Source organism: Drosophila melanogaster, chromosome 3R (assembly GCF_000001215.4).
Source record: "Drosophila melanogaster chromosome 3R".
NCBI classification, from domain to species: domain Eukaryota; kingdom Metazoa; phylum Arthropoda; class Insecta; order Diptera; family Drosophilidae; genus Drosophila; species Drosophila melanogaster.
In genome coordinates this window covers 18,339,640-18,353,665 of record NT_033777.3, presented here as the reverse complement: position 1 = coordinate 18,353,665, position 14,026 = coordinate 18,339,640, and the positions used below count along the sequence as shown (strand labels likewise).

The 14,026-nt window shown below is 39.7% G+C and overlaps 1 protein-coding gene across 2 annotated transcripts in view, besides 1 other annotated feature; it reads left to right on the top strand.

Moving 5' to 3' along the window:
- The window catches only part of CG15803 (uncharacterized protein), a 29,797-nt gene that overhangs the window by 7,063 nt on the left and 8,708 nt on the right, over positions 1–14,026 (top strand). Inside the window, exon 3 of one of the 2 annotated variants that reach the window (NM_142456.4) lies at positions 12–941. In NM_142456.4, coding sequence (NP_650713.2) covers positions 12–832 — 821 coding nt within the window. In that variant the 3' untranslated portion in view covers positions 833–941. Of the gene's footprint in view, positions 1–5; positions 942–14,026 lie in introns of both variants that reach the window. The other variant, NM_001300459.1, reaches the window with a different exon arrangement.
- Positions 6,937–6,974: a mobile genetic element.

Genomic DNA, 14,026 nt, shown 5'->3' with positions numbered 1-14,026 from the left:
TTCAGGTCTAGGGATCAGCCTTGAAGGCACTGTGGATGTGGAGTGCGGCATTGAGAAGCGTCCGCATCACTATATACGCTCGATACTGGCCGACGGGCCGGTGGGGCGACAGGGCATCTTGCGGCCGGGAGATGAGCTCCTCCAGGTGAACGAGCACAAGCTCCAGGGATTGCGACACATCGAGGTGGTTAAGATCCTCAAGGAACTGCCCGCCAGGGTTAAGTTGGTCTGCGCCCGCGGCACTCACGTTCCGTCGGTCATAAATACCTCGCAAAATCCGGAGGCCTTTGAGACTCGTAGCCTCTTACCCGGTGGCCACCAGAGTCTCCAGAATCTGCTGAGCAAGGCCCAGTCGGAGAGCTCGCTCTACACGTCCAGCACGGCGACTTTAACGGATGCGGGAGCAGCGGCTGGAGGATCGGGGGGCACTGCAGGTGGAGGAGCTCGCTCCAAGTCACTAGAAAACGTTTCCGGCTTGGCTCTGTGGAGCTGCGAAGTGACCGCCGTCGATATAGAGAAAACGGAACAGGGCTTCGGCTTCTCCATTCTAGACTACCAGGATCCGCTGGACTCCGAGGGCAGTGTCATCGTCATTCGCGGCCTGATACGCGGTGGTGCTGCGGAGGCAACCAACGAGATTTATCCGGGCGATCGCCTTATGAGCGTCGGCGATCGCCTGCTTCAGGGCCTCGAGCTGGACGAGGCGGTGTCCATTCTGAAGGCCATGCCGCCTGGACTCACGCGGCTGGGCATCTGCCGACCCCTCTCCGCCTCGGATAGCAATAGCAACAGCAACATAGCCTCGCCGCTGGGCGATTCGACCAGCACATAGTGGCAGCCCCTTCCCGACGGCCATCAGGAGTCGGCGGCAGGACTGCAAGCGGAAATGGCAAGGCCACCGGAAGCGGAAACGGAACAGGAACTGGAGCAGTTTACACTGTGTGAGTACTTCTTTTTATTACAATTTCATTTTAGTTAAGAAACCTTAGGAAAGTTATCTGTACACATAATATTTACCTATAAAAATTCGAACAAAATCTATATAGAAATAGGAAAAGATGAATATATAATAGGGTTACTTTAGCTTTAGCTCTGATTTTTAGACGGGGAAATTGAATATCCTAAACTATTTAAACTTAAGCGAAATCTGCAAGAGTGGATTTCAAACATTCAAGAATCAGGAAACGGATATATATATTTTTATCCGAATTTTTTGACTGATTGATGTCGCAGCTGTTGTCAGAAATCCATATGAACGCGAGTCGAGTTCTTATTAAATTGTCACCTGTCACACCTGACGGCGATTTCCACACACACCACTTCTGTCTCCCCTTCGACCCAAATGCAACTTTAATCAAGTGACGGTTTATTTTTGGGTTCTCGTGCATTTATGAATACCTTTTTTTGGGCACAAATGCTGCCGCCCCAAGTCAATTTCCTGATATACCAGCAGATATTTATGAGATTTCCTCTTTAATTGTTGCCCCTGGTGACGCCCAAAAGCCATGTCAAAAGGTTACGCCCACCTGAGGAAAGGAACCAGAAAATAAATGTGAGTTGGCCCATTGTCAAGATGATGACCTATTGATATGCCTTTGAAGTAGTTCATACGAACAGTTTGTCTTTTTCTGCCTTTTTTTTATTGAATATACCTTTATATAAAGACGTATTGACCACAGGCTTTTCATGTGGCCAATTTGCAGACAACCCTTTTATTTAATGCCGGCTATTTGTCTTTATAAAATGTTTTCCCAATTCGTATGGCTATTTTTTTGATTGGGTAACTACCTTTTTACGCTGGCAACTAATTTAGGAGATAGTAATATATTGTAGTTAATTTATCAAACTAAGAATTAGTTTATTATTGTATTGAAAATAGAGACGCAGTGAAATGAAGTTAATATACTTAAAAGATGCTTGCAACTGATGTGTATCAACTCATTGTGTATTTGTTGCTAGTGAAAATTCCTTTAACAATGTCCTGTCTGTTATCCTGAATAATTCATGTAATAAGCTTAGCCACACTTCCCTCTCGGTGTTTAATTCATTAGGTTTGTAATTGAACAAGGACGAAATTGCAAGGCGTTTGACATATGCTGAAAACTTTTAATACCCAACACCTGAAATGTTGGGACATCCGGGAAGGGAGGAAAGGAAAAGTGTCTGCAAGGAGGCTGGTTTGAAACTTTCACCCACAAATGCCAAGTTTAGTCCACCCAGTTTTGGGGCCCTGTTTCAGGCATAAATAATTTATGCGTAGATATAAATACAAAACTTTGACAAGCGGAGAGTCGAGAGCTGGACGAGGGATAAACTGAAGTTTACCACTAATCTCCTGAGCTCGACATTTTCCCTCCATGTTAACCTCATAAATAGTAATTATCTTAATTGGCTCTCGCCGTTCGCATTCATAACTTACGATTTGTCTGCCCGGTTGGCTTTGTTTAAAAAGTCATTATTTAGCAATAGTTGGTCAGCATATAGAATAAGCCTGCTCTGTTGTCTTGGCCAACTGGCAGTCCAGTTGGTCGATGATTTATGCATGCGGCGATAGCGAAAAGTTCCATTCCTTGCCCCAAACTTTGCACATATACATATGTATAAAGTGGGATATATTTCAGGTGCGAATCAGATGGTCTGGGAACCGCCACTTGGTTGAATAATAAAAGCTCAGCGAGCAATTATAAAAATGTTTGGTACATGTGCAAAGGCCGACGGGAAAATTCTTTATTCTCCAAAAATATATATGTGTTAATACATATCGCAGAGAAGCCGCACAGAGTTATATATGTATACCCGCGGATATTTATGCAAGTGTGTGTAAATATTTGTGTAGATAGTCGTTTGTTGTTGTTTGCCCGTTTAATTAATTGGCTATTAAAAGTGTTGAAAATTGAAAACAAAATTTAACGCCACTGCAGCAGCAGCAACAACAACAATACGGCATCAAAATAGCTTAGCCAATGGATTTTGTAGATACAATCGAGAAAAAATAGCTGAGCAAGGCAAATCGTATCTATGAGATGGAAAATGCGAAATTGCGTGTAAATACAGGAATTAAATACTACAGGCATATAATTACTATGGGTTTTATTCCATTAACTATAGTATGTGAGAACTGCAAAAAAAGGGGAAAGTAATTTTCGCCGAGTCAATACTTGGGGCCATAATTCTGCCACAACAAACGAATTAAACGCCCCACAACAATCGCATGGATTCATTGTGTTCCATTGTTTACCATGGCAGACAAAATATTTACACAACCGAAATATAATATGCATAACAAACAACATTTTATTAAGGTATTATTTCAAAAAGTTTAGCACTGAATATTGTGGTACAGTTGAAAATTCCATTAAAATTCTAACACTTAACTAAGGCAATGAACCATAGGAATATTTACACTTTCATGCGAAGTAGTTTCAAAATAAAGTAGCTATTAACAAAAATCTTTTCACTTATTTTTTCCATCATTTACCATAGAGTAGTAGTAGAGTAAAAGTCCTAATCAATGTATCAATTTAGCTTGAAATGCTGTAATGACTTCTCCTTTTTTGGCTGACTTTTATTATTATTAAATCTAGGCAATCAAAGCATATAATATACTTAGGGAAATTACCTGAACTCGAGCTACGTTTTGAGCTGTTCTGCAACAATCTAAGATAGTAATTTTATTCATCGGTTTCTTGAAAGGCCTCCAATAGCATTTTAATAAATGAATCTTACGTCATGGCCCAGAATTTCCGAACCCGTGAATTGCTGTCTGACTGCTGTCAGCTTAGCAATCCTGATGCGCTGGCGTTGCATTTTAAATCAAATTAATGTAAACATCGGTTGGGATGTCAGGTTGGCCGGACAGTCTGCCAATTCATTGCTGCAGCGATAATAATGGCTCATAAGAACAACTGGCAGAAGGCGGGCGAATTTGCATTTGTGGCGTTGCAGTTGCACAAATGTAAATATGTAAATATGGAATAGCAACATCATAATTCCGCTGGCAACTTGTGTGTGATTAATGCTGAAGTTTCTGTCTTTGTTGCAAATGTACTTGCATTTGCATTTCCGTTTCAATTTGCTGATTGCTATAGAAATTGCTAAGGAATTTAATATTCATTAAAACATTTGATACAATTCGTAAAATGACGATATTTTTTTAGGAATTTAAGGTAACGATTTACAACCCACCATTGAAATTATAATATAAATATTTTCATAAAAGTGCTATGATTCGCATTGCTTACAGTGTGAATATCTGTCTAAACTTGCTGAAGGTCAAGGGCCAAGGGATCCAAACATAAATCCCAAAAAGGCAGATATTTTTGTTGGAATTTAAAGAACGTAAATAGTAAAAATATTTTCTTAAAAGTGCTTTGGTTTGCTTTGCTCAATGTTTGAATATATAAATATCTGCCTTATGCATTTTAGGTAACAAAACCCAAGTGTTTCATTTCCTGCATTTAGAATTTTTTCATTAAAATGACTCTGGGCCTGATTGCCGTTTCTTCGAGCATATTTGCGCTTTACAAGTACAACAGACTGCAAAAATAATTACGGCAGAACAAAAAACTCATTAAAACGCATTGCACACACCGCAAACATATTGTGTGTGTATAAGTGTGTATGGGTGTGTGTGTGTGTGTGTTTAAGTGAGCTTTCTAAATTTCCACAGTCTTGCCCGCGTCTCCGCCATTTCCACTTCCGTTTCCTTCGCCCAGAAGTGTCGGCCATGCATGGAAATCTATCAACGTCTGTGCCTGGGAGGCAGTCTCCCGGTTTTTCCACTGGAATGAATTCCTTGGTGCACAGAAAACAATTAGTATCGTCTATTTGCTAAATAAACACACAGGCACAAGCTATTCTAATACATGTCTGTACGGACTTTGAAATTAAGATTAGTATATCGAAAAACATGGAAAAGAAGTATATTAGATATATTGCTTATTGAAAAATAATGACCTGTTTGATCCAAAGCATTTCATAAAAATAAGATAAATGTCTTCTTTACACTCAATAATCCTAAGTTTATTACTAATATTATTATATATTTTCTTAAATTTAAATTAAATTACTGAGTACCCCAGCTGATCGTAGGCATTTTTCTCTCTCCACAATCACATGTAAGCACGTAAGGCGGACATGGGTAGAAAAAACATTTATTTAATGCAACAATTGTGTAGATGAGGCAGCTGCCAGATGCGGGGAAATGGCACGGCACGGCACGGCATGGAATGGAATGGTGTGGTATGGAGAAACAATAACGGGGCAAGAACATAATACACACAGCGGCAAGGAAGCGCATACCCTCTCTATAAAGACCCCTTTGCATGCCCCACTTCGTCCTCAGTGCAACCACTTTGCAATTGTCTGTGCCTGAACTTTCAGCTTACACTTTGCAGCAGCATCAACAATCACAACGGCAGCAACAAGGAACAGAAACAAAAACAACAAGTTGCTGGCTTTATCTTGGCATATCGACAACAAGGTCATCATCCCCCGCTTTGTGAGTCTCCATCAGCCATTACCCATTACCCATCACACATCACCCATACGCCCCGTTGGCCCAGTGCACTCTGGAATGCTGCGAGAATGAGCTTGGTTTCAGTTATTTTTTTTCTTCGCTGAGCACCCTATGCTTTTGCGAATGAAAGGGTTGGTGCATTTATGCACCTAATCAATGGTAAATTTAAAAGATTATAAGATGTTTATAGTAGCTTAACCACTCCCCTTCACTTATGATTATCAATATAATGGACTTAAATATCATATTCTTGCCTTAATAAACTCTTCATTTCAAAATTATTTTTAAGTTGGGAAAATTCCTTAAATAGGATACATTTTACACATAGTACCTTTCTCTCTAAATATACTTTTTAGTTTTTACTTCCATTAATACCCAGTTCATCATCATAAGAACAAGCACGAAACAAAACTGCTGTCTTCGTCATTCTGTAGGCCCTTCAGTATTTCAGTCATCTGGTGGACTTGAAGTAATTTACTTTCTTTTTTTTAAGGATTCCCCACTTGAGTCAAGTGCATAAATTCGTATCGAGTGCTCGTCGTTGTCGCGATATTTATCTGGCTTGTCGCTTATGGCCGTTAATATTGTTGGGCGCACATAATAAGGGGAAAATTGTGGGGCATGGTAGCGTTTTAAAAATACATAAAAATTAACTGCTGACGCAATTGCCAGGGGAGGTAAATTGAGGAAGGAGCGCAAAGTTGTCGGTGGATGAGCTTCAACAGCCGTTCCGCTGACTCACTCACTGCTCATAATTCCCATAATTGACAATGCCACTAGGCCACCAGGCCTCCGAAGCCCCCAAAATGCCTCGACTTTCAGCCCCCAAGCCGTGGTTGTCATAAAATTTGTAGCGAGCTCAACTGGCAGCTTATAAATATTTGAAGATTTGCGTTCGCCGAGTCGTCAACTGATTTACTTAACTTACTTAAATACAAATTACCGACTGCAGCTGCCACGTCCTCGCCGACTTATTGCCCCATATTATCCGTATATACCCATATCCATACATTCACTTGGTCGTCCTTTATGAATATGGTAAATAAATTGCGAATTCCGTGGACCTCGAAGTCCTTATTGATTTTTCTGACTTTACTCGAGCCTGTGAAAAACAAAGGGGAAACATATGTTTTCATATTTAATTACACCCATTCCACACAGTGAGGAATATATGTTTTCCTTCGAGTGAGTGTGGGTGCACTGGTGACCCTGCTGTTCCATTCACTACCTTTTTTATTGGTGAATCAAAACCTAGTATTTATCACAAAAGGTCATAAAAACTGCAAAGTAAAATGCAAAAACTATAGTTTTATTTGTTATACCCGTTACCCGTTGTAGAGTAGAAAAGTATGTAAAAAGAAGGAAGCGTTTTCGACCATATCAAGTATATATATTCTTGATCAGTTTCAATATCCCAGGAAAATTATGAAATTTCGCGTTCGCAAGCACACTAGTTTCTCTCTTTTTTTATTTATAAATGGTGCTGATGACCTACCTCTAACTCTCTCTACTCTCTTAAATTGCACCAAATAGACGACTTTCAAAAACTATTTTCAAAAACATTAAAGGGCAGCGCAGTGTGATCATACTGCCACGTTGATTTTGGCTTTCAGCTTAATTAGGTTTGCTGTTTGAGCCAAATGTGAGCCAAGTGCAAAATTGCAGGCATTTGTTTCTTGGTCAGACTCTTAATTGCAGTGCAAACGGGCCGCGAAAATGGGCCCTCGGCTGTTTTTGGACTGGCTCACCTGTTCCACCGGCTTACTGGCACCACTGCTCCCAAACACGACCCCCCTTTAACCACAATGGCCCCTGCCTATAACAACCACTCTCTCCTTTAAGCCCCCCGAGTTGTTTGTCCTGCATGCGAGGCCAAAATGTTTCCAGCCACTGCGGCTGCCAGATAGCCCGTGAGCAAACACACACACACACGCGACGTTATCGAGAGCTCATTGTGCATGCCAAGATTACCTCCCCAAATACCAAATGTCCTGACAACCTGCCCATTTTCCCCCGTCCAGCACCTTCTGCCACACCCTTCGCCCCTTTATTCCCCATCTGATCATCACTGGCATTGCAGTTCAAAGTTAACGCATCGCCAGTACAAACGATGAACCAGTAATACGAGTAGTGATGCGCACTTATATAATCAATCTTTATTTTAACTGTTCGATAACAAAAGCACTATCAATAGCACTATCATTTAGCCTATTCTAAAATAAAAACCCCCTGTTGATTTTGCATCTCCTGGTGTTCCCCTATTGTTGATATTGTTTTTAGATGCTACCTCTGTTGTTTTACATATTCTCAGTCAGAATATTTTAGCAGCTTTAGAACAAGCCAACAGAAGCACAAAATGTACATGAACATTTAATTTAAATGCAGAGCGTAGCAAAATGTCACAGACTTAAACCTTTGTTGGTCTTAAAGAAAACGAATGTGTCAAGAGAAAACTGGGTAGTTGGAAAAATCCTCAAGCTTGGAAAACAGTGCAATATATAATCGGAAATAAGCTTAATGAAAGTAAAGAGAAGTCTCTGCTGTCAGGATAACTATAATATGCGAATGTCAGTCGAGATTGGTGGACTAAGCAACGAACGATAAAGTTTAAGACCGCCTTTATGGTCAATAATTTTAAGTACCATACTCCCAATTAAACTGAAGTGGAAAACAAGAGAGAGCGTTATTATTGTGTCTTAAATGTTTTTGGCAACAACAAACAAATGATAATATCAACATTTTTCGAAAGGTGTGGGAGTTAAATTGGGCGTGGCAATGGTTTGAAATCAACTTTCAACGTTGGTATCACTGAAACAAGCTAGAATCGCTCGATATCATTGGATAATAATACTATATAGTGTTTTACAACTTTCACGAGTGACTGAAAAAAAAATCAATTTTAGTGTCTGGAGGTATGTCTTTAAAAGGTATATTAAATTCATTCAAATTAGTGTAATATTTGTATTTCTTTGGCATTTTCTGCCTGTTTCCTACGTTTGAAGAATATTTTGGTATTATTATTACTTTCAATTTGCTTTAAAGTTTAGTACGTATTTATGTAGAGGCAATCGATCTAGAGTTCAACGTGCACCTTTTTATTCACTCTGTTGTCGCATTTTTAATGCTATTTCACAGCTTTTGTTGCTCTCAACGTGAAAATGCTTTTGACATCGCGGTCTGTATATTGAATGAAGATGTATGGGAAGAGTCGAGCATTTTTATTTGTGTTCGGATGTATGCAAATTTGCATATATTCTTAGGTATAGTCCCACAGTCAAACTTCTTTGACTTCTTTTTGCAGTATGCTTAAAGCACGTGACAAGTTCTATGAATACTTTTATGAATATACTCAAAGATATTTATCATAAAATATGAGTAAAAACTATCGGAAAGAGCAGAACTCATAAAATACTCACACCACAAAGGTCCTAGAAAGAGTTTATAAATTGCATATGGTGGTCATAGTGATAGAGTAACCATGTACACATGTACATATGTTCACATATGTGCAAAAATTACGCATACGCCCTGTGAAGTTCAATCGGCGGTTGAGCGCCTGTCTTCGCCTCCCGTCCAACAACAACCACTTGACAATGGCAAGCAGCTCTCTCATCTTCTTACCACCGCTCCACACCTCCGCTTGCCACCGCCCCTGCAAGTGTTTTCCGCATTTATATGCAATTTTTCTTCATCTTTTATGTATGCTCGTTGTCGTCGCCGGCTTTCATATCCTTTGCCGTGTTCATTTGCACAGTGGTAGGCATAAAAATAGCACCGAGTATTGGCAAATCGGACTCCTGCATCTATTCACAAAGGTTTCTAATTCTCATAGTCAATACTTTGGGCAGAATGTGCTTTTTGGTTTTGACAACTCATGAACTTAAGGATCGAAAACATAAATTATACTCTGATTTATTTTGCTTTTCGTAATTTTTAATTCTATTTATTTTATTTGATTTTGCTAACCATTTGTGCTACTACCATTTCGAGGACATCTGCAGCTTTATCCCATGTACTTCTGTCGTTGTCAGCCAGCCGTTGCATGTGTAAGTCGCTGTAATGATATTTGTTATTTGTTTGTTTGTTAGTTTGCGTGTGCGTTGAAAGCATTGAAATGCCGTTTGTCAAACACGAATACGATCTCCCACCATGGCACCCATATGTACACCCACCTCCCACTCCCCCCCCCCCCTTCAGCCATCCATCCACTCGTGCACTTTTCTAATGGCTTGCCTGGGGGAGCATTCGGGAAATTTGTGGGGCGGGGTAAGTGAGGGAATGCATTACAACTCGCTTACAACTCGCAGCGTGATTCAATTACCATGAGCTCTTGCTTTTGGATCACATTTGCATAGGCTTGGCCCCGAGGCGATTTCGCTTCGTTTCGCATTTGGCATTTCCACCAACTTTTCGCTTGGCTTTTCCCAACGCCTTTGTATTTCCGCTTCACCCAGTTACGCCGCCTGAAAGCAGGCAATGCAATTTTTAAGTGCACACACATGATGATATCTGAGTATTTTCTGTCCATTTTGAGACTTAAAATGAATGCTCGCCATTTTAAGTGCTCACTTATGAGTTTATTTAACAATTTGCGCTTCACTGTATTTGCATGAAAATTAGAGTTTGCCCAGCACTCGAATGATTTTGATAATTGTGAACTGATAGATATAACAATTGAGCTAAATATGGGCAATACGTGAAACAAAGCTGAAATGCATTGCTAACTATTTACTTTATTTGCTAGAGTGCTTCAAGGGATTTTTTTTTATTAATGGATTAATGAAATTTAGAAGTTATTAATGAATTGTTACTTTGTTGGTTATTTATAAATTTGGTAAAAACACACATTTTTCTTAGTGAAGCAAATACCAGACAGTCCATGTACCTTACCCTATTATCAAGATTAATCCAATTAGGTTTGGCTATGTATTTTGGGTCCAATTCCCCTGTAAACTGGGCTTGATCAAATATGTATAAAATATGGATACACTTGAATGTCCTGGTTCCCGAGAGCAAATCCCAACCGATTGGCCTGCCCAGGAGCATCGTTTGCGAATACAACATGCATATCGGATCTGTTTTCGGGGTCCTGATTGATGGCGATATTATCCCGTAGAGCGAGATGGAAGGTGCAGGAGAGAGAGTAAAGGCAATACCAAGCCAGTCACACAACTAAGCCAGGCAATCAAATGTGTGTGTGTGTGTGCGCTCCTTGGTAGCGCTTCTCATGTTCAGATTATCCTGTCATGGCTCCAACCAGACAAATTTTACTACTTGTTGGTGTAAACCATACATGGTATACCGCACACCAAACAGCCACGCAATTGTGTGCTTTATATGCGCCGAATAACTTTTGCTTAGTCCACAGCAGACCACATTCAAATAGATTCTAACGAAAATCAATTTAAAGGCGATGAGAAAATAAATTCCAATATATTTGTAAAACTAGTAAAAACTTGTCCTTATAATTTTAAGCGAACAATAGCTCTTTGATTGATAATCAGTGAACTATTTAACGCACTTCCAATTTGACTGTGAATATTCGTTTTTTATATAGCATTTCACAGTAATCTACAATGAATATACATATGGTACATGAAAAACGAATTACGAAAGCTTTTTTTTTATAAATACTAAACCAAGCACATTAGCATTTAGATAATGCAAATTTGATGTTTCATCATTTTGTATTTATCACGTTGACTCCAACCACAATGACATAATGTCAGAAAGCAGAGCCGCCGCCGTTCCACATTTTCCTTAGTTTTTCCGGCACATTTGGACACCATTTTTGTGGCAGCCATAATGAATGTAAATTGAAATTGATTTTGTGCAAATTAATTTCATGTAAGCGGCATTAAATTGTGGCACCGCGCTGCTTATTCCGCGGCTGTCTGTTTTATGCACAAACGGTGGATTTGCCCCCCTAAGCCCCCTGCTCAATTCAATCTGCCCCCCCTTGTCATCCTATTGTGCTGCCTGTATTTGCACTTCATTTTCATATTTAAGTTCGTTTATTATGCGAATGTAATTAATTATAAAGTTTAGCGAGCATAAATTCAATGTTGCCTGGTGCCAAGCAAGAATCCCCCAACGGATATGGACGATGGGGCTGTTGGGGCCATTGGGGGTCAATCTCAAAGCCATTGGCTTTTGTGGGTCAGTGTTGAGTTGACACATTCGATGGCTGGAGGCCGATTAGCCATGTTTGCACTGGCGTAAATCAAGCGACTGTCAAGCGCATGCAGATCAAATTGTTTCAATCGAGTGATAAATCAATCAGCGTAACAGATGTACGCTCGCTTATTGTCAGATTGCCCGAACACACTGCGAGAAAGAAGTGGGCATTTAAAAAATAGAATTTAATGAGTCTCAACTAATTTTAAATGTATCTATTTATTTTTATTACCAAATATGAAACATATACATATGTATTTATTCATAAAACCTCAGATTTGATTGTTACCCATTACCCGTTACTTACCAAAATCAAATTGCGTTATCTATACCATTAATTGAAATGATAGCGAATAATCAAAGCGAAAAGACACCAGTGATACGGATGTAAATCACCAAGAAGAATAATAGTGATGTATCTCCCATTTGAAGGCAAACCAGAAAGTATTTAGCTGTTTATACAATTCCCCCGCCAATTTAGGACTTCAATTTGCCTCAACTCCTCCCTGGTGAATCATGAATTCGCAATTGCCGCCAACATTAGTCGCTTCCACGCCCAGTTGGACTCTAAATAATTGTTTTGCCGAAATCTGAAAAAGGCTAGCCAACGTGGCAGCAGCTGTTGCAGCCACAAATCTCAAATGCAAAGAAACATTTTATTGTGTATGTATGTGTGTGTAGCACACTTTTTGGAGCCAGCAATCTAATCGCAAACAACGCCATGCTGCACTGAACTTAAAATCCAAAAGCCAAGCAAAAACGAAATCAGCTGATACACCCTCTTTCATTCCTCGCAGTTTACAGCCCGTAAATTATGCAACATGCTTTCAAGGAAGCAGAAGCAAAGGGAAAATTCTGCACAGAACGGGCTGCCGATTTCCGCGGAGAAATAGCGAAAAATCCAAATCGTGGCACTAGCAAATGGACATAAAAAAATGGAAAATGAAAAAGAAAATTTGAGAACGACCTGATGGTAAAACTGTGAATATATAAATGGTTTTACAATCAAGAGGTTCTCTTTAAGTTTCAAATATTTTGGTAGAACAAATCTTTTGTGAAATTGAAGACACGACTTTTTGGCCATTTGCTGTTGGTCGCTTTTTATCACTTTCGCTTCCTCTGTCCTTTCTTTCACCCAGCACAGTGTGGGGGCGTTTATGTAAGGGGGCGTGGGTGGGCCGTCAATTTTAATGGCTGGCCATGAAATTGAAATGCAAGCAATGAAAAATTCAAGCATTTCAACATGATGGACACTATGGCTGTGGCAATTTATAGCCCGACCATTTGTAACTACACCGTGCCAACAACAACAACAACAACAATAATAATCACAAAGGCAACAAAATGGGGCATATCCCCAGCTGACAGTTAAATATCGAAGGCCTTCATGGTCTTTTCGTTTCATTTTGTAATTAAAATGCCATTAAACTATTTTTCCCTTTGTTGAGTGTTGAGCCCTGGCATTTCTCTGCTGTGCGCCCTTTCATTAATTATGAAAAATGTAATGTTTTTCTCTTCCCTAATTCTGGTCAAATATTGATTACACAATTGCCTTTCAATTGTCTTTGACACAGCACATTTGAATTCCTTTATACTTGCTATTCAAACAAGTTTTAATTAAATTGCTTAGGTATTTTAATTCAATATGCATCAATATTATTATTCATAATAACGAAATAGTTTGTGAATGCAAATTTGTTGGCTGATAAGCGTGCATTATGCAAATTTAGACGTTCGCGTCAGTTAAGCAATCAAAGAAAACTATTGGAATGTCATTGCAAAATGGCGATAGCATTGATGAGGCGTGCCTAACATGTGACTGCGAAAATTGAGCATATACAGCTGACATGGCGGATACGTGATACGTATGTTGCGTATACGCCACCGTGACCTGTCAAAGCAAATTTGTCTCCCTTGGCAGTTGGCTGTCTTTTATGCCGAGTTAACTCAATTCCGACCTTTAGAAGCTACACGAATTTCGTTGTTATTGTTCCATTAAGCAAATTCGTTTTCAAAATCAGCATATAAATAAATTCGCAAGCCAAATAGAAGGTAAATTAAATTTATCTACGTCAATGGTTTGTCTGGGCTGGGCTTGGCCCAATTGCCGTTGATAAGCCCGGCAAATGGCATTCATGGCAGGCTATTTTAAGGCCAATAAAGTCGAGCCAAAGTGAATCCCTTTCTTCACTCGTTCTCCCCCAAATCCAAACGTCCGGATCGTTAAGGGAATGAAGACAGGAAGGCAAACGACATTTGCAGATAAGGTTTCACTCTTTCTTTTTTTTTTTCAGGGACCAGTCCAAAAATGAATATTTTGCCTGCTCCTTT